The sequence below is a fragment of the Prosopis cineraria genome, unplaced genomic scaffold, assembly GCF_029017545.1.
Source record: "Prosopis cineraria cultivar Desert tree isolate PC_DT_omini unplaced genomic scaffold, ASM2901754v1 PC903, whole genome shotgun sequence".
NCBI classification, from domain to species: Eukaryota; Viridiplantae; Streptophyta; class Magnoliopsida; order Fabales; family Fabaceae; genus Prosopis; species Prosopis cineraria.
Genome location: NW_026556228.1, coordinates 1 through 27,392, shown reverse-complemented (window position 1 = coordinate 27,392; position 27,392 = coordinate 1). Strand labels below are relative to the sequence as shown.

The following is a 27,392-nucleotide window of genomic DNA, read 5'->3' as shown; positions in this document are numbered from 1 at the left end:
GCTGTCCCTCTGACCGTGGTGGTCCTAATGAAACTAGAAGCTGACCAAAAAAAAAAAAAAGTCCAAGAAGGCGAGAACCATTTATTTAAAAGATTCTTGAATTAGCTATGATATGAAGGCCAAAAATTATTGAAATGAGAATAAGTTTTAACAACTAATAATGAAAATGACCCTCGTTTTAACCCAAAAAAAAAAAATCAGAACCTGCCTAAAAGAAAAAGAACGGAAGAAAACTTTCACAATTCAAAAAGAATTTAAAAAAAATTTAACTTTAAATTCTTGTACTTTATTCAAATTTTGTTATGATATTCATATTTTTTTAAATGTGTGGGATTTAAATTATTAAAAAATAAAAATATAAGAACTTAAAATATTAAAAAAAATATGAGAACTCCAAGTTAGGTTTTTTCTAAAAAATTTCATTAGGTTTTTCTTAAAAAATTTTCTCTTTAGCTTGTGAGCATTGGTGGAAAGAAGCATAATAAAAGGAAGAAGATAATGAAGACATAGATGGAAAAAAATGCTAAAAAAGAAGAGAAAGAGAATAAAAGCAGTAGATGATGAGAAAAATAGAGAAGAGGGAAAAAAATCAAAACACAAGAAAAAAAAAAAAACTTTACGTACATGTGTGCGCATTGGCAATGTAAAATACTGGAAAAAAGTCCCATGGGGACATCCAATAAAATTGGAATAATACATAGGAGATTAGCATGGCCGCTGTGCAATAATGACGCCCACAAATTGAGAAAAAATATTGAAAAAAAAACATGCTAAAATATAAAATTTTTAACCCCTTTATTAAAAAATATAAAATATTTTTAATTAATTTTTACCTCTTAATAAAATAATTATTTATTTTTAAACTAACACTATCTTTTTAGATGTACCTCTATTTAATAAGATATTTTATCCTAAAATAAATATAAAATAATTTATTTAATAGGGGCATCTTTTTTAAAAAGGCAATAATTATGCCTTAAAATGATAAAAATGCATTATATTTTTAAACATCCAACCCCTCAAAAAAATGCTTTACATTTTTTAAAAGAGGAAGTATCAATTTCCCTGTTTTCTATTACTATTGTATTTGTATAATAATATAATGTTTAAAATTGATACATAAGTATCAAATGTTTAATTTATTCATATATATGTTTAGGCTAAAATATGAAATATTGCTTGATAGGTTATAAAGCTATTTGGATTGTGTTATTGAAGAGTCAGGCCCAATCTGAACAAAAAGGTTGGCCCGAGTTCAATAGAAGACCACGATAGGGTGAACATGCTGAAATCTCGCCAGTTGCAAACATTGTATCATTGGCACATAAAGACACGATCCCAAGTGATCGCGAAATCTACGAGAGTAGTATCATCATGCCCAAATATCTCGGTAAGAAGGGCTGGTTGCCAAAAATAGAGAATATTGAGTAAAAACTATGCCATGAGTTTTGCTAGATTCATGATTCTTTGGCAGAACATTCTAAGTTTTAAAGGAGAGTCTACTATCACTCTGACACTATAAATATAATACAAAAACACAAAAGAAAGATAGTCAACACTTAATAAAGACTCACATTCTGCACTCATGGCTTTTTAGTTTTAACAATTAGTGGTCGCGGGATCGGCGACAATGGCTGCTTAAGGTTCCTTCAAGGGCCTTTTAGATCCCCCAATCTCAATGGCTCCTGCTGAGCTAATGGAGGAACTACCTCTAGGGCCTTGGTAAAGGCAGTCTCCCAAACTTTATTGGCTATGTTCCCCACCACCTTGCGGGCTACCTTTCGAGCAATCTCTATAGGGTCCTTAGGGATTGCCTCAGGAATTGCAACAAAGGTAACCCTTTGGGAACCCACAATTGCCATAGGAATAGCAAATGTGACCACTTAAGGATCCGGTGTTAGCTCAAGTGTGGCAGTGGAAGTAACCACCTGAGGGTCTGGAGTTTGAGCTTTCACCCCTCTATGGTGTAGGGGACTCATCCTGCTGTCATCAAAGTCAACGGACAGGATAATGGTCCATCAATGCTTGTGCATGCGCTTTCCCTTTTAGGGAGTGGGTCCAGCCGAAGAAGGTATGGATGAAGGTTGATTAGTGAGAAAGGGTGTTGTCTTCTTTCTTCTCTTAAAGTCAGGTGAAGGAGATAGAGCCCGCTTCCTCTTATTAGGTCCATCTCCTTTGTCCGTGTGGCTTAGGGTGACTCTTCCTAGATCCATGCTTCTTTGGGAGACATGAGAGGTTGCATCATCCCTCTCAATCTCTTTAACTACAAACCTCAACGGAGGGGCCGTCTAGGTCTCCGAAGCAATAGGATTATCGATGTTTCCCCTCAAGAAATTCATCAGCATGTGCGATTGTGTCCAATTATAGCCTATAAAGATTCAAAACAGGTCAAACTATGTCAAAAAGTGAAAAGAGAAAACATAGAAAACAACACTTACTGGTATGGCTCTTTATTATGCGCTTAAAGTGCTGGGACCACCATTTGTTGAAATGAAGGCAAGCAACACGATCTACCAGTTCCACCTTGTACTGCTTTTAGGTAGTGTGTGGAATGGCTATGTGATTAATAGCCTCTCGATCCAGTAACTCTATGCTAATTTGGAGGACAACTCTCGAGGAATGCACTAACTCAACCTAAACTGGCCTGCTACCAGCTGGGGGTGATATGACTCCAAGTAAACCTTCCAGGATTTGGAGGAAAAGTCAGTGTATAGCATCCACTTTTTTCTGGGAGTAGTGGCTAAGAGGAAAGCCTCATCCCTTAACAATGAGGAAGGCTTGTTCTTTTGGTCCACCAAGTGCTTGTACTAGGTAGGAAGACGACGGTCTAAAATATTAAAGGGCTTTAAGGTCTTTCGCAAGGACCAGCTCTGCTCGCGAAGAACTCAAAGAAGTTCTTCGATTCATCCAGAAGATGACCACTTAATAAGCAAGTGAAAGGGTGGTTAGTGTGGGAGTTCTCATGGAAAGGTTCCCAACAGAGCAGAGGGAAGTATGCGATTGTCTATAACTTCAAGAACTAAACAGGCTCGTTGAAGTTGCTAAAAGGCTTCTTCATTAGGGACTTCCTCATGTCGTCATATAGATGATGTAACATCCTCAATTTTAAATCAAGATTAATTAAGTTCAACTAGACTAAATAAGTGTATTAGTGAGGTATATGGCCAGAGGGGCTTAACTTGGTGTAATTGTTGTGAATTTAGCCCTAGAAGTGGGTCCAGATCGATAGCAGGCTACCCGGACAAGGAAAGAGGAAGAAAAAGTAAAGGTTTCCTCTCTACGTCACATGCCATGGTGCGTGGTCAATCCGCCATGGTGCACAAAGCCAAATTTAAATCTAACGGGTTCCTCTGTTCTATGTACCGTGGTAGAGGGCCAAAATTCTAATATATTAACTTTGTATCTGCGTGAGAGAAAGAGAGAAGAGGAAGAGAGAAATAAAAACAAACGAGTAGTGTTAGGGCTTGGGAGAACTAAGTATTAGGACTATTTTAAAGGTCCTAAACATCAATGGTAAGCTTTCTTACTTAAATCTTCCTCTCTTCTTCCATTTTCTCGATGGTAAAGGTTATGGTTTGATTATTAATGGTATTTTTAGTTCATAGAAGCTATAAATCCAAACCTATTGATTTAAATAGAGTTAATGGGAGTAGATTGAGCTACATAAACTGGTATTAATGGTTTTATGATGATTGGTGGTTTGAAGATATTAAATATCTAAAATTCTCATAAATTTAGTGGTTGGGAATAATATGATTTCATTAATGACCATTTAAAAGCTCAATGTTATTAATGAGAGTTAACGAAAGCTAAGAAGTCTTAGGGGTAATTTTACATGAGTTAAGAATAAATCTTGAGTATTAAGAAATGATGAAGTGTTAGTGAAAAATAGCTCAAAAATGGATATTGATATTTTGCATAGTAAATGCTTGTAGAGTAACTCCCATTGGCACCATTCAAGCTTCTTGGAAGCTTTGGGAGTGAGTAATTGAGAGGGTGAAACTTTTGACCTCTTAAAGGTTTGAGATAATCGAAGAAATTCTATCTTATGCTTTTGTGTATTTATTAGTTTATGAATTTTATGATTCATCATTGAAATGTATAAATTAAAAAAAATGCAAGTGTGGCTTGATTTTTTAGAAAATCTACTAGATCAAATTGTGAATTTTATGCCTTGTGATGTAAAATTTCTTGGAGAACAATATCGGTGGATTTTTGTATTTTGTTATTGAGAGTTCAATGATTTTGAATTGAGAAGTAACATGAATCTTTATTTATGAGAAGTTCTATGATGTTTACAATAGTGGAGTTCAATTATTTTGAAAGTATGAAATACAATGATTGTGAAGTTGAAGTTCAATGACTTATTGAGTTTGAAGTTTCATGAAAATGTGTTTTAAGAAGTCTAATGATTTATGTAATGATAAGGTTCAATAAAAATTAATAATGTGAAGTTCTATGAACTGTATATATGTGAATTATGGCATGAATGTGCATTGCATGATCTTAAGAGGCAGGAGTTTGCTTAGAAAGAGGAGTAGATAATAAAATCCATGTGGTAGGGCCTATTTGTGAGATGGTTTGTTGAATTGATTATATCTATATTATCCCACTTAGTCAATGAGGGACTGTCCCACTAATTCAACGAGGGACTCGAACCTAGTTAACTATCCACCGGTTCAATAAGGAGGCTAGTTTAGGGTATATAACATCCCATAGTGTGAGAAATAGGGGAAACCATATTTTATAAATGAGTTGGGTGCGCCTTAACCGGGTAATCCCCTCACAAGTATTTAGGCTAGGGAAGTTAAGGAATATAGACTATCCCATTGAGTTATAACCCACAATTTCATGTTAGAGTAATAAAGAGGATATAAGGGAGGTGTGATCATACATATTATGAGTAAAAGAACCTTCTATCTATGTGGTGTCCCTAATGATGATATCATGAGTTGAGTCTTAATTTCTTTCAATGTATTTGTTAATAAATTGTGTGACCAACTCTCTTTATATAAAAAGCTCTAAAAAAAATTATTTCTCAAATAAATGCTATTATGTGAGTGGAATTGTGAATATTTATTTTCAAATGTTTTACATGGGTTAAAGTATTGACATTAACTATCACTTGCATTTAAACTAATTGATATGCATTATTATGGGTTAGTCAGACCTTGGTTACTAAGTAGTTATACTCATCCCATTATCTTTAATATTACAAGGAATAGTTCAAGAGGTGTGGATAAAGAAAACATCAAGAGGCTTAGGACCACGATCCTTTTGTAGTAGGCCTCTTTATTTTGTGTAAACTTATATGTATGACAATTTCAATTGTCAATTAGGAATTCTCATTTATTTTTTACTTGCATCATGTCAATTGTAAATTGTAAATTGTAAGTGTATTTCGGGCATTAGGGAGTGAGTTGATGAATATGTGTTATTGTGATAGGGCTAAAATACTAATGTAAGTAAGAATATACCATATTATAAGATGATTTAGGAGAATTTAATGAAAATCGTGGTAAACTCCCTTTTTTATGTTTTAGAAGTTAAGAGGTTGAGTAATAAAAATTTAATCTGAAAATATTTCATATGATATGGTGCATTGCAAGAGTCAATCTTAATGATTTGTATGTGGTCAAATTGATATCAATGGCTATTGGCCCTTGGTATTTGGTTTGGGCACTTGATTTTGTGAAAATTGTTGTAAAAGTATAAATTTTAAAAAGGGTGTTCAATTTTTGTTTTAAAAATAATTTGAGTCTAAAACTAATTCCACTAGTTAGAGCTCAAAAGGAGCTTTCGGTAGACACCTAGTTCGCGTCATTCTGACGTTGGACGAAGATTTGGGACACGTCGGAAGTTGGCCCTAGTATTGTCAAATTGATAGCAGAATTCATTGTTAAAATTTGTGCAATTGCGCCGTAGTGCGTGTCACAGAGGTGAACATGCCACGGCATATGTTCAACAAGCCGCGGCACATGCCTAAAAAATTTTTTAAAATTTTCTTGTTTCAAATTCTTAAATAAATGCACTCACTTATGTAATGATCTCATGCTTCTGCATACTTATGAACTCTGATTTGTCTAGTTGTAAGACTTGAAATGATTTTTGTTTTATAAACTTAAGATCCCTATTTTGCTAACCAATGAAAACTTTGTATTTTGATAGTTACTATAATCCCATTCTCTAATTACTTGGGATTTGGTTTTAATTATGGAATTAGAAAGAGGAGGATATTACAGACAGCATAGAAACATGGCTATTTAGTTGCCGTAAAGAAGGGATTGAGCAATCCACAGGTGGAGTTGCATAGGCTTTCCTCCCCTTAGGGCCAGGATCCATTGGCCCAGCAATGCTTCGTAGGGGTGACGGGCTCGTCAGTTGGTTTTTTAGAGAACAGCTCTATGATCTTGGTATAGGAGCTAGCACCTCTAATCTTGCTTTCTAGGTTGGCTAAGAGGGTAGAGTAGGAATCGTGCCTCTCAAGGATAGCATAGAAATTCTCCTCCTCGGTGATTGATAGCCCTAGATACATGAAGACGTCCTACAGTGTGATGGACATGGGACTCAGCTCGAACATGAAGGCATTGTAGCTTGGTGCCTAGAAACTTAAAAGGGCTATCAGCAGGTTGATCGAAATGCGATATCGGCCAAGGAAAGCTGAATGAGGTCATAAGGACCCATCTCTTTTCACTATTGTTTATGGGTCTGCTTCAAGCGTTTTACCAAGTTGGTCTAGGTGTGACGAAATTGGGGCCAATTCCAAAGCTTCCGGCAAGATGACTCGAGAAAGGGGCGAAGTCGTTTGGGCCAGAATTAGGTTGCGAATTGAGGTTAGGGCATGGATTTGGCTGGGGAGGAGCAGTCACCTTAGATAGGTCAGAAGAGATAGTCAGATACCCGACATTGCTTTTGTTAGAGATTTGAAAACTTTAAGGAGAAGTACTGAAAAGACAATGATTAGTCAATATTTTCATCCCAGATAAAATAGAAGGACTAAAGATCAAAGAAAAGTAAGAATCTTACCAGAAGCAACAGAATCATGGAATGATAAATCCTCTTGTAATAGAAATAGAGAGATATCCTAATCTAGAGGCAATATGAGTTTTAACAATTGGATATGTGTCGTCGTCAATCCTCCTAGCAAAGCAACGGGATTCCTAATGGTGCTTAGGGAATCAGGCAGACTTCTAATAGAAGTAATAGATGGCGCAGCAACAGAGGTGGTGGCAGCAGTATAGGAAGCCATTTTTGAGCAAAGGGAAGATTGGAGCAAGGGATGCAAAAGCTTAAACGACAAGAAATGGTAAGAGAAGTGACAAGAAAAACAAATAAGTTTATATTAACAAAGGATGCTCAAAGACGAAATGACGTTTCAGTTTTTTTCAAACGTGTCACATGGCTTACATTATCAGCCACTAACACGTAGGGGGCATTATTTGGGCTAAAATATGACATGTCACTCGATATGTTGTAAAGCTATTTGGTTGAGTTACTGAAGAGTTAGGCCTAATCTAAACAAAAAGGCCAGCCTCAAGCTCAATAAAAGGCCACGATAGGATGAACATGTCAAAATCCCATTAGCTACAAACATTAGACCATTAGCATATAAAGACACGATTTCAAGTGATCTCGAAATTTACGGGAGCAGTATCATCGTGCCTTAATATCTCGGTGAGATGGTTTAGTTGCTAAAAATAGAGAATACTGAGTAAAGATCGTACCATGAGTTTTGCTGGATCCCTGATTCTTCGATAAAACGTTCTAGGTGTTAAAGGAAGGGCTACTATTACTCTGACACTATAAATAAAATATGAAAACACAGAAGAAAGATAGTCAATATTTAAGAAAGACTTACATTCTGTACTCATAACTTTTTAGGTTTAACAGTTAGTTTTTATCTTCAATTTAATCTCGTAATCTTTTTACATTTTAATAAAAATTAAAAACACTTGTTTTACCAAGTCTTGCGTATCTTTTACATCTGAGTGATCTGTGGTAAGAAAACTCAAGACCCTTTTGTTATTAATTGAGACTCAACGTCTCTAACACACCTGGATATTTGTTGTTCACACACAAATAATATAATACAAATATAAATATAAATATTTAGTTATTTACAAAATAATAAATATTTTTGTTATTTGCACATACTTTGAAGAATTACTATAATCACTATTCAGCCAGAAAACTATTCATATGTATATATATATTTGCATGTGTATGTGTGTATATATATGTTGCGTTAGTATAAAATTGTGTTATAAGTTACAACATATTTTGACTTGCTTCACCTTTTTTTTTAAATAAATTTTACTTCTCCTACACATCTTGAAAAATTTAAAATTTTAATTATTTCAAAATTTTTTAAAGGAATGAGTATGAGAAAAAATAAGGACATTAAAAAAGAATATATGTATTTGATGTATTTAGAATTTAGAAGTTGAATCAAAACTTTTGCAAAAATTTTATGAAAAAATTAAATTTTTGCTGATATAATCCATATTATAGGTCAAGGCCCCATTTAACCTAAATTTTCTTAATGCTATTTTATATTTTAATGAGGTAATTATTTTGGTTATTCAAGTAATTAATTTTCGACCTTTCCTTAATTATAAGTTACAACCCCGACAAAACACGATCTCGTGAGTAGCGGATCCATTTCTCTTCATCGACACGACGAACAAGCATCCCACACTCCGTCAGGCGCCGTCCACCGTTGTCAGCCCTGCGTGGTTGTTCTTTATCCGGTGAGATTGATTTGTTCAACCTGGCTTTGAATCTAGATTGGAATTTTTACCCTCGTCATCTGTTTTCTGAGTGGTTGTTCTTGTTTTGTTTTAAATTTGGCTTTGAATCTGGTCGTGTAATCGTTTGAATATTGAAGATTTTGAGTTTGGGAATATTTACAGATTGATTTAATTTTTTTTGGCACTAGTTTTTGCTTGAATGGTGTGTAATTGGCCATTATACTTCTGCCCTCTTCATTTTGATTACTAGCGAGTTGTATGATTGGGATTGTATTGTTTTGCAATGTTGGATTTGTTGTGTATTGGCATTCTGTTTATTAATCTTTTTATGTTATCATCAATTTAGAAAATTGTCAAGGTATTTGTCATGTATTATCTTGTAAATGACTTGGCTCGAGATGGTCAAAGTATCTGGAACAAAAATTAAAAGGGTATTATATCAACTATGCATATTTCAAAGATTTCAGTGGGGGCAGAGCGTAATATAAGCCCGTATATGGGCTATCTGTATCATGAATGTGGGATTCAAATTGTGTATGGATTGCCACTAAGATCAAGTATAGAATACTTGATCAACTATCTGCGGAGTAAAATTGTTTGATTGCAAATAATCTACTTTTTTTGTGGTAAAATTGAATCTAGTTGTTGGGGCACTATCAAGTTGTGCATATGAATTTGCTAATATGACACTTAAATAGAAAGGGGTAATGGGTGATGAACCAAATACCGCCTGTTAACTGCTTATTGCTCAAGCAGACTTTCCCCTCTATTTTCATGCATCTAAAGCTAAACCTTGACTTGAACAAGAAAGCTGAACGTTTTAGTTTTGTATTCAAGATAGCGTACTGTTGACCAGAGGAGCTATTGTGTAACATGGAATGAGCTTCACAATCTACTCTTCTTGAAGGTGAGAGAGTCAGAGATAATATACAAAGCAAGCTTATAGAAGAAGCAATGTTTACACTGTTCTATGGACTTTGGAAGTATATGTTCAGTAAGACGGAGTTTCATGTTCTCATTCTTGGGATTGACAAGGCTGGCAAAACGGTAATGCAGTGTTCAATTGCTTTATTTTCAAATTCCAAAACCATTTTTCATTGTTCTGAATTGTGGTGCTATTCATAAATTTGTAGACTTTACTGGAGAAGTTGAAATCATCATACTCAAACTTAGAAGGACTTCCTCCTGATCGAATTGTTCCAACCGTTGGACTAAACATTGGTCGGATAGAAGTATCAAATACAAAACTTGTATTCTGGGACCTGGGAGGCCAGGTATGGGCATCAAAGTGGCAAACATCTTTTTCATTCTGGCTTTTTATGAGTTGCTGAAGACTTTAATGCTGTCACTTAGTTAAAATTCTTTCTTTTTATAAATTTGATACTTCCGGTGATTCTAGGTATGTCTTTTCTATGCTATTTTGATAGACTAAAACAGAATTACTGGAAAAGAAAGAAAATATTTTTATTTCAAGATTTTTGCAGGAAATCTGACTCGCTTATGTGGTTAAAAGTTACTGAAATGAATCCCCTAAAAGCTGTGATATGGTTATGTTGATGAGGTTGTATTTTTTTCTCTCTGTTTTCTTCATTTTTTTCTTCTTTTAAAAAATAGGGAAAAGGTCAGCAATAGAAGTTTTGAAGCCTTAAACTTCACCACTTTAGGAGATTCTCAATTTCATCAGATCCCCATCCGAAGTTACTCTGAAATTTATGTTGGCTTCGTTGTTTATCTTAGCTACATAACCTTTTCTACCTCTTCTTTTCTGGCTATATGTTAGAATTTGTTACTTGTTTGTTGAATCCTGCAATTTTCCACCTTCCTAATTTCACCCTTCCCTGTCTGAATCTCAAATTTTCTAACCTTGTTAATGCTAAAGGACTTTTGTTTGTGCAAAGCATGCTTCTTCTTCTTTTTTTTTCCAAACAGATGCCTCTTTCCTTTTCTTGGTTTGTATTTTTCCTCATTATGATTATAATTTATATGGTTATAATCTCAAAAATGCAATAGTTTTGTTCAGTTAGCTTGCTGGTATGGGGCCATGAGTAGTATTTATCATTTGGTGGAAAGCGCATGTACTTTTCACGCTCTCTTCTGTCTGTTATTGTGTTCCATTCCTTCTCTATTTTGGTTTATAAGATACTGATGCAAGGGGTGTATCAGCCTGGACTTCGATCAATATGGGAGAAATATTATGAAGAAGCCCATGCTGTGATATTTGTTATAGATGCTGCATGTCCCTCGCGCTTTGAAGATGCCAAGTCTGCACTTGGTTAGTAAGATTGATCTTTATGTTATAGTTTATAAATTCACAGTGCTCTAAGTCTAAGGTGTTTTCTGGCAATTGCAATAATACTGAATGTGTTTGGGGGGGGGGGGACACAGATTGATGATGTAATGACTTTGACTTGTATATCAGAAAAGGTACTTCGGCATGAGGATTTACAAGGAGCACCTCTTTTAATATTAGCAAACAAGCAGGTGAGAGTAATTATCCCTTCTTGTGGTCCTATATAACCTTATAAGCTTTTGACACGTCATGAGCAAAATTTCTTGGTTCAGTATCCTCTGTCTATTGGATAATGACTATAAAATATCATGCAGTCCTGTGTGGATGTATGAGAAATTATAATACAGTCCAGTGTTTTTGGTTGCCATACATGAATTCCCATAAATTTTGAGACGCCAGTGCTTATGCAGCCAATGGGCACTGTAGGGGCACAAGGTAGTTTTTTTTTCACCCGCAAAAGGGCAGAATTTGGCGACTGTTTTGTTTCCTTTTTTGATCTTTCCTTCAAAAAAGCATCTCAAGCTCTCTTTTGATCTTCTTTTGATTTCAATCTCTCTGTGGGAGCTGCCTTATTCACATTATTGTATTTATAGGATCTTCCGGAAGCAGTTTCGGCTGAAGAACTTGGTCGTTACCTGGATCTAAAGAAGCTGGGTGAAAGAGTTTACATGTTTGAAGCTGTGTCAGGCTATGATGGGTAAGTAGGAAGTTTATTTTCCAATGCATCTGGTTAGTAATTATCCATTCACTTACACACACCAAGCTAATATTTGTGTGTGTGTCTGTGATGATAAGGAAGCACTGAGGTTTTGTAAATGGGTTTTGTTTTAAAATATTGCAGAAAGGGGATAAAGGGGAGTGTAGAGTGGCTGGTGGAAGTGATGGAGAGAAGTAAGAGGACTGAAATGTTAAGAGTTCGGGCTGGTGCTATGGGTTCAGGCCCTGCTTAGGAGGGATCTTGAACTGAAATTGAGCTGTTTAACCATTCCTTTTCATCTTTTTTAAATCCAAATTGGAATGTAAATGACTCAGTCGTTGGAGAAGAAAAAGGAAAGAAAAGGAAAAGAACAGCTTCTGACTGCAGATCACCTTGATCCTGAAATTTCATTCAATTGTTGAAATTGTAATACAGTAGAAGCTTCACCAGGTGCTAGCAAAATCAATTTTAAGTCCTGGGAATGGAGGACTTTCTGCTTCTCTATAGTTCTACATAGGACACGCTATGTGAACTCCGCAGTCTTTGGTTGATGTGAAACTTTTTTGCAAGGTACGTAAAACCGGACCGGTCATTAAACCGGTCATGGCACTGAGTCACGGGTTAGTGGTTCAATCAGGGTTGAACCGGGGGTTGAACCGGTGGCAAACCGGTCATGATTAAAATAATACAATTTAAATAAAAAGACATTAATTATAAAAACATTCAACCAAATCCAACCACTCAAAAGTTTAACAATAATAAAATACTATATTTTTGGACTTAGCATGCTCTATCTCTAATTTTTATTTTTTGACTTTAATTTTACTTTTTTTTGTTATTTTTTTCCGAACTCAGAGCTGTAAAAAATTAAAAATGAAAAAAAAAATCAAAAACGACGTCGTTTTGGGGTAAAAGTCTGAAAAATATTAACCCGGTTAACCCAGTCAACCCACCGGGTTATCCGGGTTATACCGGGTTGAACCCGGGTTGATCGGGTTACACCGGTTCATTCCCTCACCGGGTTAAGTGCAAACCCAGACCGGACAGGGGACCGGTTCACCGGTTTCCGGGTTGACCCGGCCGGTCCGATCCGGTTTTCAATACCATGCTTTTTTGTGTTTAGATAATCAATCAATTATAAATATATCTGATATGATTTCTATCGAAAAGTACCCTCTGACGTGATTCTTCACACGCACACACTGCCCTATTCTATCAGCTGTATGCATGCCAGACCAGGCTAGTCCATGACTTCATGTATCCATTGACCTTGAAAAGGATTTGAAATTTACCATTTTGGATGACAATGTTAGTTCAACTCATTTACATATTTTTGTCAATTAGATTGTGGCCTGTGGGTGTTGCGCTTCTGAGATGTCTTGCTAATCTGAATTTATATAAATTTTATACTGTATTATAACAATGTTGATTTTTATTGAGGATCGTGTGAAAGAGCACTTTCATTTATTTTAAATAATGAATCAATTTAATGGATTACTTCTCTCTTCACTTCTAAATGTAAAGGCTAATTGTCTAATTTACAGAGGTTAAACAAATTGGAAAAGCAGGTTATCTGTGAAAAAATGTGTGCTGTTTTTTTTTTAAATGTTTTTTTTAATCATGTACAATATTGAAGTATTATCAATATAATTTTAACTAACTCCATGTAGTTTAGGGGAAAAAAACTAATAAATTATTAATTAAATTAACTTCGTCTTGATCCCTAACTTTGAAAAGCAAATGGGATTGAAAAAGATTGATATTTTCATAGATTGTGCTGAAGCTATGGAAATAGTAAATGGAGAAATTCAGAAAAACCACCCTTCTAATGATTTTGTAGAAGGTGCCAGACTTTTCGTTAGAAGATATTGGCAAGTTTATGTTACTTTTTGTACATTGAAGTTAATCAATGGACTCATCTTTTAGTTAGGACGTTTCATGATCTTGTCTTATATTTTTTGTATCTTTCATCAACTCCCACTTCTCTTTATAGTAAACGCATGTAACCTCAGTATATTTGACTAATGTAGTTTTCAACTTCCATTAAAAAAAAAAAAACGCAAAACCAAGTAGAAGGATGAAAGAAAAAGCAAAACCGAGTAGAAGGATGAAAGAAGAGTTTGGAAGATGCAAGGTAATTTAAGAGAGAACGAAAATACAACTTCGGGAGCATGAGAGATCCTCATCCTCATCCTCAGTGACGAATGCAAAGAGTGTTGTGGCAAGCTTGGAATTCAAGTTAAAGCTTTCTGCTGACTCATCCCACACATTAAACGCTTTCATTAGGCCTTGCACAGTCCACCTCAATTGTCCATTCTCAACTTACAGGAACTAATATATATGGTTAGGTTCTTATGAATTCTAATATCAAAGTTCTTATGAATTTACTTCTATGAAGTAGTTCAGTATAGCCTTGTAATTGCGCATTATAAATTTTTTAACATGACTAATAAACAAGTGTTTCTTAGTATAGAGCATCCATATAAATTATAAATAAACAGGTGAGACGAACTTACATCACCTTAAATCAAATATCATGTCTCTCGTCCTACACATAATAAGGGACGCGTTAGAGAGAAAAATAAATGTAAAGAAAAAAATAAATCAGATATATAATCTTATTTTGTTTTATCAATGTCAAAGGAATCATAGATCTTGCAGACACATGTTTTTAAAGTAGTTTTTAGGTTTTTTCTTTCTATAAGAAACTTTTTCGACTTGAATTAAAATAAATCTCGCATTTCAAATCAATAATTTAAAATCTTCTTTTAAATTTAGAAACAACTCATGGAGATAAACATTGAACATTAACAGTAATCATATAATAAATATTATATATTATATTCTTATATAATAAAAGTATTTATTTCCTATACCAAATACACCCTTGTTTTTTTATTTTTGTAAACAAATTCATTAAATTGAATACTTACTCTTCTTGGTCTTTATCATGAATCAAAGTAAAAAGCAGGTACACGAATCCATTGAAATTTATTTCGAAGTAAATAAACCTTGTAATGTATGAATCGATGGACATCTAATATTTTATATTTAGATAAGCACTCTCCCACATTAAAATCTTAAAAAATGAGCTGCTATTCTATAACAATACAATTTCGTTACGTTGGGTTGGGCGGATTGCAAAGTTATAACCCTACAATTTTGCTATAAATCCAATAGTATATGTTGATATTTTTGTATTACTTGGGGTAGACGATATTCAGATATTCAGATCGTCTCACGTCAAGTAGAGAGAATTTAATAGAATTTAAACTAATTTAAATTCAAATTGAGTATTGATAAATGCTTTGAAGTGACAAGCTTTTCACCAAATTTTAATACTTTGTATTTTCACGTATCCAACTTCATATGCTGATATTACTTACTAGTTGCTGCTAGTTGTCAATTACCACGCATGCATTATCAGTACTTTCCCTTGTTCCCTAGTTTCTCAATAATAATAAAAAAAAAATTTGTTGAAAAGGCCATTGAGGTGCGAGTACTTATGATAGCTTTTTCACCAAATTAAAACATTACTATTTATAAAATAAATAATTATGATTTTAGAATTTGTTATTTTAAGAATCTCAATCAAATCCATTTAATCAAAGTAAATGAAAAATGAAACAGCTTGGTCCCCAATTCACCGAATCAGTAATCATAAATTCAGAGCCGTCTTCTCCAAGAAATTCTTCCGTTTCTCTTTTTGCTTAACAATTAAAATCAGTTCAAACGAGGCTGATCATTTTCAGAACTTCTGAATCCAAATGATCGAAACCAGACGATCTCACTACAGCGTACTTACATGGTCTCACAGCTTACTCTTGCTCCTCCTAGCAACGATGAACGTCTCCGGCGGCGCCGTTCCACAGTCAGCTACTGCACCATCGCCGCTGCCGCTTTCGCCGGTGACTCCCGATGGCATCGACTTTGTGATTTTTGTCAAGGCCACAGCCATCGTGTGCGCTGTCCTCTTCATCACCGTCTTTTCGGTCTACCTCAATTACTGGACCGCGTTAGCGTTCGCCGGCCAGCACCAGTTGGGCGGTGGCCTTGACGGCGTAAATTGGCGGTGTTCTTGCTCCCGAGGAATCGACCGGGAAGTCCTGGACACATTCCCGATCCTCGTGTATTCCACCATCAAAAACCACAAGATCGGAAAAGGAGAGCTCGAATGCGCAGTGTGCTTGAGCGAGTTCGAAGACCACGAGACTCTCCGGTTGATACCAAAATGCAACCATGTGTTTCACCCCGAGTGTATCGATGCCTGGTTAGCTTCTCATGTGACTTGTCCCATTTGCCGCGCAAATCTGAAACCAGATTCCGGCGAAGTAGCAGTCAGAATGCCGACTCAGTTGAACGCTAATGAATTGAGCGTAGAGAGTGGAGGTAACAACTCGCGATACAATTTTTTGATGAACAATTCGACGTGTGAAATTTTAAGCGAGTAAATCTTCTCAAGCTCAACACTTCTAATAACAATGCATATGTACAGGTGGCAGCTATAGCTTAAGCCTCAAGGTTCCATATGTCGAGTTGATTTTTTTTTTTTAAAGAACAGTTCAATGCTTAGATTTATAATTTAGGGTTTATTAATCGAAATCAATAGACTTTTTTTTTTTGGAAGGCTTACCAATCATTTTGACCTGTTAATTGGTTTATTTCATTGAATTTGATTTCTTAAATTTATTTCAATTTAATATTTAAAATCAATTGATATTGGCATTGGTATCCATATCATATAAATATTTAACTTTTTTATGATTAAAAGTGATATCTTGATTTTTTTAATACTTTTTAACTAATATCTTTTAAATATTAAAATAAAAACTAATCGTCAATCATCATCGACATATAGTAGATAGATAAAGTATAAAATTTATATCAAATCATATCGTTTATATGCCATAAATTGTGCTTGGTGTAGACATAATCGAATCAAATCTTATGGGACAATGAATTTAGCGAATTTAAAAGATTGAATTTTTGAATCTACAGAGACTTTTTGGGTTGCAAAAAAAGCGCTGAGAAGATATCTCATAAATCGTTCATAATTTCATTCAATTCAAAGAAATGAGAAGTAATTTGATTCGTGTTGATGGATATGAAAATTCAGGCAGAAGCAGGAGAGGTGAAGCGAGCGAAACACAGTATCACCAAGTGGCGCGGGTACCAAACGACGTCGGTCCGAGCAGCAGCAACTCTTCAGGAACAGGTAGAGCCACCATGGACGAAGCCAGAGCTAAGCAAAGTCGAGATCAAAGATCGAGATGGAGAATGTTCGAGAAGTTTCCGAGATCCAACTCAACGGGGCATTCGCTGGTGGAACAGCCTAGGACGAACAACGACACGGAGAGGTATACGCTAAGGTTGCCAGAGGAGGTGCGGAGGTATATTCTGATGAATCACGCGGCCATCGGGCATTCGGTGAGCTACCATGGGGTGATGAAAGGGGTGGGTTGGAGCGACAGCGAAGGAAGCAGCAGAGGTAAAAGGAACATGACGCCTGCAAGTGTTCATCGCAAAGATTAAGGTTTCTTCATTGTCTTCTTGATAAAAAGACACGCAACGTTGCGAACCACGAAAAACTTCTGGTTTGAAATGGTGAGATGCTGAGTTGGAAAGTATCTTCACTGTTGGTTCTTTCATAGCCTATATTTCTGATATTATTATATCTATTTTTTATTATTAGGCTTTTGTATTTGTTGCATATTCTAGGTTCGGCTTGGTTGATAGTTTGTATTATTTATCCAATTTTAAATATTTGAATTTTGTTTTTAATCAAGGGAAAAATATATTTTCTTCACTGTCATCAAAAGTTCATTTCTGAACTCATGTCTTAGATCACTTTTTATCTCATAAATTTTTGTCTGAACATGCATGAAATACCAGATAGTATTCTCGCCTGAAATATTATTGTGAAAAACCACTCACCACGGCATACAAAAACGACAGGTACAGAACCATTAGTATTATGCATCTAGTGCAGCTGTGTCAATTTCATCCTTAACCATGCAGTAATCCTCAGAACAAACTAAAACATTTGATATTTTAACCGCAGAGTATATACAAAAATAGTGCAGAAGAATTGAAGGGGAGGACCATGCCAGAATGCAAATAATAATGGTAAAAGTGAATGAAAAGGTTAAACACCTACTTTACTGTCAAGCTAACAAGAAACTAGTTCAGAACAACTCCTATAATGTACACAACACCAGAACCAGGGTTTCCACGCTCAGAAAACAACCAAAAGGATGTTAAAGGTTTAGTTGGTTATCTTTTTACAAAATATTTCCTAACTGTACAGTCTTAAGTTAGTACAGTTACTAGCTGATTGTTTATCTCTGGCACCCATTCCTTCTGTCTTGGCCGCCATATTGGCGCAGTCTGGCTCCAGCAGAATCCCCCATGCCAACGCCTCTAGTGTTGGGTAAAGCTGGATCCAGAAATGACTGTTGTTTAAATAAAGGATTCTGTGGTCCAAGATATTGGCTGCAATAATAGTCGGTCTGGCATAGATTATTTAGGCCACCACCTGACAAGGCTATCTCATTGAGTTCCTGGTTATTTGAAGTTCCGAACTGCTGCTGAAGGCAACTCTCACTATTTGGGTCATATCCCACTGGGATATTGCCAGTGAGAGTTTTTACTGCAAATTCTATGCAAGGATCCATCCATGAAATACCAAACGGTGATTCAGAAGTACTGCCAGTATGTTCTGCCGCAAGGTCTTTTGGTGGTGAAGACACATTGCATGCTTGCTTCCAGTCACTCACATTCTGCCCTATGATTTTCCTGTCATCCCCTTTAGCAGCAGCTGAAGTTTCAGAATACTTGCTATTCCTTAATTCAGATGAAATCTGACTGTCTTTGGAGGTTTCAAATGTTCCTTCAGTAAGAGTTTGTATTGCAAATGCAATGCATGGGTCTGATAATAGCTCTCCAAGGGGCAAGTCAAGAGAGTAGTCAAACTTTGCACCACCCTCCAGGTCTTTCACTTGCTCTTTGACAATAGCTGTGTTTCCCAGAGGCAAAAAAGAACAGCATTCTTGATCTTTTTCACTTTTTGGCTCTTCTAGAGTCTTCTCAGGAAGCTTTTCTCGAGCACATAAATTCCCATAAGAACGATTGCCCTGATTCAACTTTGGTGGCTCCTTTGTGTTCATCAAACTTCGAGGTTTATGCTTGATTTCTGATCCACTCTCATGCGCAGTAAGCTGTTTTGTTTCCTCATTAGGAAAACTCCCTGAAGATTTATCCTCATTTGTCAAGGCTACTTCACTAGAATTTTTAGCTGCACTTCGGCGCCTTGTTATAAGTTCTGGAACAGGATCAACCTGAATTCCAGCAAGACGTTTTGAGGCACGGCGAGGCAAGTTAATCTCCTTCTTGCGCTTGGATTTGCCCTGGCCTTTTTGAACTGTTTCAGTTGCGTGTTTTGCCTGTAAACTTTCTGGAAGTAGCTTTTCTGGGACAACTCCATCTGCACAACTGGGAATTAAATTACTTTCAGCTGAACTAACCTTCCCTTCTTTTTCATCTGAACATTCAGCTTGCAATGGAACTGAGCTGGTCAATTCAATGCCCATCGCACCTATATAATCACATGTAACCAAAACACATTAAATGCCTTTGCTGACTTGAGAAAAACCAAAATTCATTAATAATCAGAATGGTACACGGGTGTTTACATATAAAGTGAGCAAGTGTGAATGAGAGGTGAAAATCATGGAAAACCAATCCTCTAAACATCATCATACAGTGAGCAAACAAAGATATTCACATTAATTTTAATTTGATTCTTGAATACAATCTTCACCAAATTACTACTTGGACCAAAGGCTATGAAAAATATAAAACCTACTCAATTCCATATCTTTTTAAGATAACAGTAAGACGGAATTATTTTCAACCAGAATCACACTCTACTTAGAAAAAACATGCATCTTATTTTGAGAAAATATCAAATATATAGCAAGAAAGAATTTAATCAAATATATCTAAAAGGTGCTAATGTGAAATCAAACTTTCTACTAGAACATAAAGATCAAACTTCGTGTGAAATCTTCACCAAACTCTACTTAGAATAAAAACTTTACTAAATCGATGAAAGGCAAGATAATTGCATCCAAGCTTCATATAATCACATGAAATCAGTATAGTTTACTTCAGAAAAGGAAAAAAGGAAGGAAAGATAAAAATCAGAACTTTACAATGACAAGAATTGTGTTCGGAAAGAGGCATAGATTTTCCTGTAGATGCAGTTTTTTGAGTCTGATGGTCATTAACTATCCCGTCCAAATTTGCACCCTCACCCAAGACAGAGTGTCGAGTCACTCTGCCAACTGTTATTTTGGCTTCTTGGCTACGCCTGCTGACTGAAAAGGAAATGTGAACAGGATTGTCAAACTAGAAATCTTGGCGAGGGAATTATGTCAAGCAAACAAAGGATTTCAATCACTCTGCAAGGATTGTCAAACTAAAAATCTTGGTGGGGAAATCATGTTGCGCAAACAAAGGGTTTCAACCACGCTGCAAGGCTGAAAATATGTTCATCAACAGAACTTATGAATCCAATTTAAGGCATTAATTCTAGTAATGAGATGACTGCTTTAGTATTCTGTTTTATAAGGCCACAATCAAAGATAGTTTCACCAGGTACACCGATAAACATTGTATTTAATTATTATCATGGCTTTGTTAACAAAATTACTGTTAAGATAATAAAGGGGCATAAATTGTATCATGTCCTACTTGTCAATAAGTAGCAGAACAAGGAAGGAAATTGTATCATGTCCTACTTGTCAATAAGTAGCAGAACAAGGAAGAGCCTGTACTATCACACCCAGCCTAATTGAATCTCACAGCCCATAGTCAACCAGTTCAACCAATATCAAATTATGTTGCAGACGAAGCAACATAGACTATTATCAGAATTGTCCATAGACATTAGAAAAAGAGTTAATTCAAGAAGCAGACCCTCAAACAGCAAATGTCAGATCGTTTGATGTTGTTAGATGCCCGTTAATGTTTGTGGGGTTCTTTCATGCTGTCAGGACGTGGCAATGCACTTTATTAAACTTGTTCCTGTCAATACTTGGTTATAATCTCATCCATGGAAAGGGAAACAGAAGAAAAGCCCAAATGAAAAGAAAACAAAGCTAATCACACAACAGTTCCAGATATTGTCCATTTAACATCTTGTTTGCAGTGCTGGGCTATTAGAAATTCCCTTTTCCAATTTTTACATGGCTAGTTGACAGCATTTTGACACACCAGGAAAGCCCAATGGTGGATGGATGCAAGTCAAGAGCTTATCTTACGATATTAACCAAGCATATAAACTGGAAGAACTCAAATAACAACAGCCCTTACAGAGAAAATGTCATCTTTCAATACTATATCTCCACTTCCTTTATCTTTTGGTTTGAATGCATTCCTTCCTATCTCCCCAGATTCAAGATAGCGAACAGCATCTTTTATAGATCGGAATACATACCCACTAACAGGATCAATGTAATACTGCAGATTAAGCATACAATTTGAAGTGCATTAATCATAAAGACAAATTAACAGCTCAAACTATTAGACATAACTTCAACTTTCAAGATCTCAGAAGACATAGCAATATGAAGCACAATTGGTAAAATTTCAGAGGCTAAAATACAAAATATTGAAAATGCTTACATTAAAACTAATTGGGAAGCATTATTATTCAATAGAAGGTGATATGGTAATGTTTACCGAATCTCTTCTTATTGTAGAACTCTTTTTTGTGACTCTGGTCTTTTTGATCCATCCTTCTGGTAACCCCTCTGCAACACCTTTCTCAATTACAACCTAGATTGCTTAAAGAAGCAAAGTTTTCTCACATTAGTTGATAGGACCAGATAGATTTATGACCCAGACAATATATGATCATCAAAAGAGGATTTGTAGACACACATTTTTCGAAATGTTTGTGACGCTGACTTGATTGTTCTGAGCTTTGTCAAGATAACGAGAAACCTCTACCATGGACTTGAATTTAAGTCCACTTGAAGGAGAAAAGTAAAACTGCAATAAGTATGAATTTCATAAGATTTAGGTTGACATCTTTGAAAATAGTCCTTTGGAGTTTCAGCGCGTAAATGTCCTTCTGGCTCAGTTAATTATTAAAATACAGCAAAGCAACGACTAGAGACAAAAGAGATAAAAGCTTGTTTACTTTATACTTGTTTTGCCATCACTGACTGGGAAATATTTTAAAATCGGAGCAAATATGATATGGATTTTTGAAAAAGGAAATTGCAGATTGAAAGATTAATAACCATTCCACAAATAGATAATTGAACTTAGCACCAGCGTAGGTTTCACGTAAGTAGATAACTGAAAAATTAATAACCATTCCACGCTAGTAGATATAAGAAATAAAGCACATTGAGAGTGCTAATTAGATTTCTCCCACAGCTAGTTTGGATGGATGGAATATAACATCATGAAACTGGCATCAAGGTAAAGATGATTCTCTCATCGACCAACAAAATAGATGACACTCTCACTTACGCTGCAGTTCCCTCTGTAAAATAAGCGACCAGGAATCAGAATAAATAGTTTTAATGAAAATTTCAAGCTTCGTACATAGGAAAATCAAATTTGAAAAACTGCTTCGAGCGGTAAAATTCTCTAGATTCAAATATTATACAGACGCACAAAAACTTGCATGTATTTTTAGGAATACTGCTTCCAGAAGAAGCACCTCGATGGTCTAGCTTCATTCTTCTATGAGCTAGTTTGACTGGTGTGAAAATAGGATATACCCTCAAAACAGGTCCATAAACATCCAAAACCCTTTTATAGGTTCTTAACCCAAATAGTCAGGGAAGAGAGGACCTATAACACTTTTCCTTTAGTGCTTTCCCCTGACTCTGTAATCACAGAGAAAGAACAGCCACAGTCCATATTGATTTAGAAACTTCAATTGGGACGATATAGTTATAAGAAACAAGGTACAAAATGTCATGAGAGAACATGCAAATAGCAGATTCAACCAAAATGTAAACAACATAGAAATTTTGTTTCCCTATTACCACACGAACTGCAGCAACTTATCTCAAAAGCCAAGACTCTGTCTCGAAAATTTCTGAAAACTAGCGAAACCTAGCTCGCATCCATAACATTCCCTTCAACAAATACGAGAAAGAAAAAAAAAAAAAACATCTCAATTCCTCAAATGTTGTCCACTTTGAGGCAACCAAACCTGAAATCTCACCCCCGGGGTGAAACAGAAGAAGCTTATATCAACCCAAGGTAAGAGATCTCACATTTCTTAAGACAAGCCGTCAGAAGAAAAGCAAGCAGGAGAACTTCAATTACCTTGTCTCTCTTACCATTCTTCCTCACTTTCACTTCCACAGTCCATCCCGGAGGCAGGCGGTCGTCGGAGTCGGAGTCGGCCATTGCCGGCAACAGCAGTCGAGGAACAGAGATTCCGTTGATAGCTTGTTCGGGGGGCGGTGTGTCTCGTGATTGGTGTTTCTGCTTTGGAAGTGTCGGGGGCTTGAGTGCGCCTGCCTCCGAGTCAGGCCCTCAAAAAAGGCGAAACTTGCAACACCCACGTGGTGCCATACTTCCCCTGGGAATTGGGTATCTTTGTTTTTCATTATTATTAAGGGAGAGAACTTTGATAAACACATTTGGATCTTGCTTATTTAAATTTAAAATCTTTAAATTTTTAAAATTTTACTAAATTTAAAAGCATTAATTTGATACTAAATTTATAAAAAGTAATAATTTTTTTATTTAAATTAATATTAAAACTCATCTACTTCACTTATTTCTTTACTTACAAAATATTATTAATTAACTTACTTCACTTGTTCATTTTTCTAAAATAAAATCAAGTAAAAATCTGGCAATGAAAAAAAAAAAAGACAATGAATAATAATTCATAAATAAATGAATAACATAAAATGTAGAACCAATAAGTTATCTTAAGATGATTTAAATACTTAAAATAAAAATAAATTAAGTAGGTAATAAACAATATTCTGTAAGTAAATTAATAAATAAATAAGAAACTTTTAATATTAACTTAAATGAGAGGCAATTTTATCATTTTTTTAATTTAATATCAAATTAATACTCCTAGAATGTAGTAAAATTTTAAAAATTTAAGAACTTTAAATTTAAATAACTATGGTCCAAGGAGTTTTATTGAAATTCTCCCTATTATTAATTTATTATGAAAAATACAAAAAATATCCTTAAAATATTCATATGTCAATTTAGCAAAGCAAAATTTGATAATTATGATTTGTTCTAAAAGATAATACGATTATTATTCAATGGAAAATGAGTGCTTTTATTATATTATTGATTAAAATAAAATATAAAATGATTATTTTCTTTATAAATTTCAAAAAGAAAGAAGTTATTTCCTAATTTATTCATGAATCACATGTTTGAAAAACAAGGGAAGTAAAGTAAATAATCCTTTTTTATTCTATTTTAATCAATAACTCAATTAAAATAGTTATTTGTTAACATATAATAGTTGCTAATTCTTAGTACCTACACTTGATTTATAAATAAAATTTATAAAAAGAAAATAATAACTTTCTATTACTCTCTCTGGTCTTATTTAAAAGGTAGAGAGATATTTTTTTTATTTATAACTTATCTTATTAAATTTTTATTATAAATTTTTTCATTCACCCTTCATTGAATGTTGTAAATAGAAAATATATTGTTAAAATATATTTAATAAGAGTAATGTTAAAAAATTATTAAATTTTTAAATAAAATTAATAAATTTTAAATTTTTTTATTTCAATAAAATATATTAAAAATAATTTATAAATAAAATTTGAAAAAAATATTTTAATCAATAGCACAATCAAAATACAATTTCCCAACACATAATAGTCACGGAAGAAAAATATATTATTTTGTAAAAAATCAAAACGTCGTACAAGCCTTCGAGCACTAAATAATAATAACCATCATCATCATAATAGTGATATGCATATTGTCGGATTTTTTTTCATTCTTTTATTATTATATACATTTCTTTTTCATTTACTTTTCAAAGTGCACATTTGCCATTTGCTATACTGTGCAACTGCTTTTTCCCGTACGCCATTAGATCTTCATCCCTTCGTCTACCTTTTACCTGTTCATTTGAGTCACTTGTCCATTTCTTTATTGTTATTATTTTATTTGCATTTCCTAAGATTCAGACTTGTTTCTTTATTTTAAAGCCCAACTATTGACCTTTCACCTTTCTAAGCTCACACATAATCATGAGTATTTGTCCGAAGGGGAAAAAAACATATCATGAACTTTATATTCCCTTTGTAATAAATATTATTTGATTGAAAAAGTGATTTTAGTTTCACAAGATGCCGCGTAAAACATATGCTCATATTCTCTTTTGATTCTGGTACTATTATAAATTTTTTTAACATATTTTATCATAATAAAAAATTAAAATCTATTAGTTCTATTTAAAAATTTAATAATTTTTTAAATTTATTTTTATTATATATATATATATATATTAATAACATATTTTCTCTTTTCAGCATTCAATGAAGAACAAATGAAAAAATTTATGATGAAAATTTAATAAAATAACTTAAAAATAAGATTAAAAATTTATCTTTCTACCCTAAAAATAGGACTAGATAGAGTATTTATTACTCATATGTCTTTGTGATTATTATTTATTTTTGATAATTTTTTGATATTGTGAATGTCTGTTTTTAATAGCTGTTAATTTTCATTTTTATAGATTTAACCATAACCGTAGATATTTGCGATGAACCCGATGTGATACGATTCCAACAGTCAAGAAAGCAATTCAGCTTCCTATAAATCTATTATATTCATGGGTTGTAGATGTATATATAGATGTAGTAAATGGGAAGGATAACATACAAAGAGCTCAATGAAAATTATTTAAACTCAGGCTTAAAGAAATTTAGATGAGTGTTGAGCATTTTCAATTTCCAGTGAAAATTCTAAAGTTTTGAACTCAAAATGAATGGAATATGGGATGGTAAAAAAATATAAAGAATACTCTCTCCAATCTTATTTATAAGGTATATTTTAAAAAGTATATTTAATTTATTTATAAGTTATAGCACGGCTTTTTATATAATATTTAAAAAATATTTTAAAATTATTTTTATAAAAAAAACTCACATTATATTTAAATTTTTTATATAAAGATATATTTAAAATTTAATACACTTTTATTTATTTTATTTTTTTATTAATATTGATAAGGGTAATAAAAAGTGAATTAAAAAAAGATCAGAGGAATATGTTATAATATAAAGCGGGGAAGCAAGAGGGAAAGTGTAAGGCTGAAAGGGAGGTGGCGGGGCAGGGGACTATTGCTCAATGGCCAATGCATGTCAGAGAGGCTGAGGGTCACGTGCTGAGATCTCCACTTGCATTTGTCCATACTCTTGCTCACTCCCTCGCCACCCACTTCTCCTTTCCCAAGGCAACCCCTTTAACTTTCTCATATTTGTTTTCAAGGGCTTTCATTTATGTCCCCACGCTTTCTTTCAATTTCACTCATTCACCCCATCCTTTATTTTTGGATTTGAGACGAGAGGTGGGACGTGACCAGCCCATCCCTGTCTGGTTTAGCCGCATGGAAGGGAACGTGAGCTGAAAATGAGATTTTAAAATATGTTTAGTTTACACATGAAAATATGTCATTGTTTATCAGATAAGTGAATGAGAAAGTGAGTTCCATGGGTATGAAAATGGAAATGAGTTCACCAATTTGGATAAAAACAGATTTTTTTAAAGAAGTGAGATTCATTGTATCAATCATCTACTTTTTTAGTTTCACTTTCACTTTTTCAATCTCAATTTCATACTAAGGTTATTTAGTCTGGAAACCTTATTTTCCTTCTATAATATCACCCTTATTACTTTCGCACTAAACCAAAACCATCACAATAATTATGAGACTAATCCAAAAAATTATTATGTTTCAATTTTAAAAAACTTAACTACAATTAAAAGAGTTTACCATAGTAGAAATTAAGCACCATTATGGCCATGCAAATTGAAAAGCTCTTTGAAAAGTCAAATAAACATTGCATATTTTAAAATAAAGCAAAAGGGATCCCAAGTTTTGAAAGTTAAACGCCTTAAAACCAAGTAAAACTAGTTTATATCAAAGTATAAACATGAACAGAAGCATGAGATACCATATGGTACTTAAAATATTTGAAAATAGGTTGAAAAATATCAAAATGACACAACCAGAGGAATCAGTTGTAGTGAAGGAGATGCGTTATGACCAGCTTCTCTTTATGCCATGCATCACAATACAATCACCTGGCGTTGCAGTGCATTGCATAGAACTAGATAGCCAATAGGTGTCTTTGGGGTTGGAATTCCATTGTGTTATATTTCTTCGTTTGACGTTCTATCGAAATTGATAAGTGTCCACATAAAGCTCTTTTATAATTTAGCTAGCAGCACTAGTTTTATTCCTTAATTATTTTTTATTAAAAAGTAGGATACCCATACATATTGAAACTATTTCACAATTAACAACAACCAAGGTATCAAAAACCTAACCCAAGTGCCAAAAATAACCTGACACCAAGAACACATTCAATAGACTTAGAACAACCTGTGCAAC

The 27,392-nt window shown here is 34.3% G+C and overlaps 3 protein-coding genes and 1 non-coding gene across 15 annotated transcripts; 3 read left to right on the top strand and 1 right to left on the bottom strand.

Moving 5' to 3' along the window:
* The first annotated feature begins 661 nt into the window (after nt 1-661).
* LOC129298750 (U6 spliceosomal RNA) lies at nt 662-763 on the top strand. The gene has a single exon (XR_008590417.1). It is a non-coding gene; the product is annotated as a U6 spliceosomal RNA (small nuclear RNA).
* A 7,860-nt stretch (nt 764-8,623) lies between these two features.
* Nucleotides 8,624-12,239, top strand: LOC129298749 (uncharacterized). Of its 3 annotated transcripts, none has more exons than XM_054937180.1 (7): nt 8,624-8,750; nt 9,658-9,797; nt 9,884-10,024; nt 10,914-11,022; nt 11,170-11,231; nt 11,634-11,737; nt 11,882-12,239. In XM_054937180.1, exons 2-7 carry the CDS (start codon nt 9,705-9,707, stop codon nt 11,988-11,990), a joined length of 618 nt encoding a protein of 205 aa, XP_054793155.1. In that variant the 5' UTR covers nt 8,624-8,750; nt 9,658-9,704; the 3' UTR covers nt 11,991-12,239. The 3 variants fall into 3 exon arrangements, with proteins under 3 accessions (XP_054793155.1, XP_054793154.1, XP_054793156.1); XM_054937179.1 differs by having other exon boundaries at nt 9,588-9,797; XM_054937181.1 differs by having other exon boundaries at nt 8,632-8,750; nt 9,592-9,797.
* A 3,137-nt stretch (nt 12,240-15,376) lies between these two features.
* On the top strand, nt 15,377-17,518 carry LOC129298746 (E3 ubiquitin-protein ligase ATL6-like). The gene is made up of 2 exons (XM_054937176.1): nt 15,377-16,126; nt 16,854-17,518. The coding sequence occupies exons 1-2, from the start codon at nt 15,505-15,507 to the stop codon at nt 17,267-17,269; spliced, it is 1,038 nt and encodes a 345-aa protein (XP_054793151.1). The 5' UTR covers nt 15,377-15,504; the 3' UTR covers nt 17,270-17,518.
* A 307-nt stretch (nt 17,519-17,825) lies between these two features.
* LOC129298744 (uncharacterized) lies at nt 17,826-23,312 on the bottom strand. Of its 10 annotated transcripts, none has more exons than XM_054937168.1 (7): nt 23,093-23,312; nt 22,807-22,976; nt 21,683-21,793; nt 21,482-21,585; nt 21,113-21,259; nt 19,951-20,115; nt 17,826-19,331 (listed from the first exon to the last, which is right to left on the bottom strand). In XM_054937168.1, exons 6-7 carry the CDS (start codon nt 19,979-19,981, stop codon nt 18,076-18,078), a joined length of 1,287 nt encoding a protein of 428 aa, XP_054793143.1. In that variant the 5' UTR covers nt 19,982-20,115; nt 21,113-21,259; nt 21,482-21,585; nt 21,683-21,793; nt 22,807-22,976; nt 23,093-23,312; the 3' UTR covers nt 17,826-18,075. The 10 variants fall into 10 exon arrangements, with proteins under 10 accessions (XP_054793143.1, XP_054793146.1, XP_054793145.1 ...); XM_054937171.1 differs by having other exon boundaries at nt 21,482-21,577; XM_054937170.1 differs by lacking the exon at nt 22,807-22,976 and adding an exon at nt 22,283-22,295.
* Nucleotides 23,313-27,392: the final 4,080 nt, after the last annotated feature.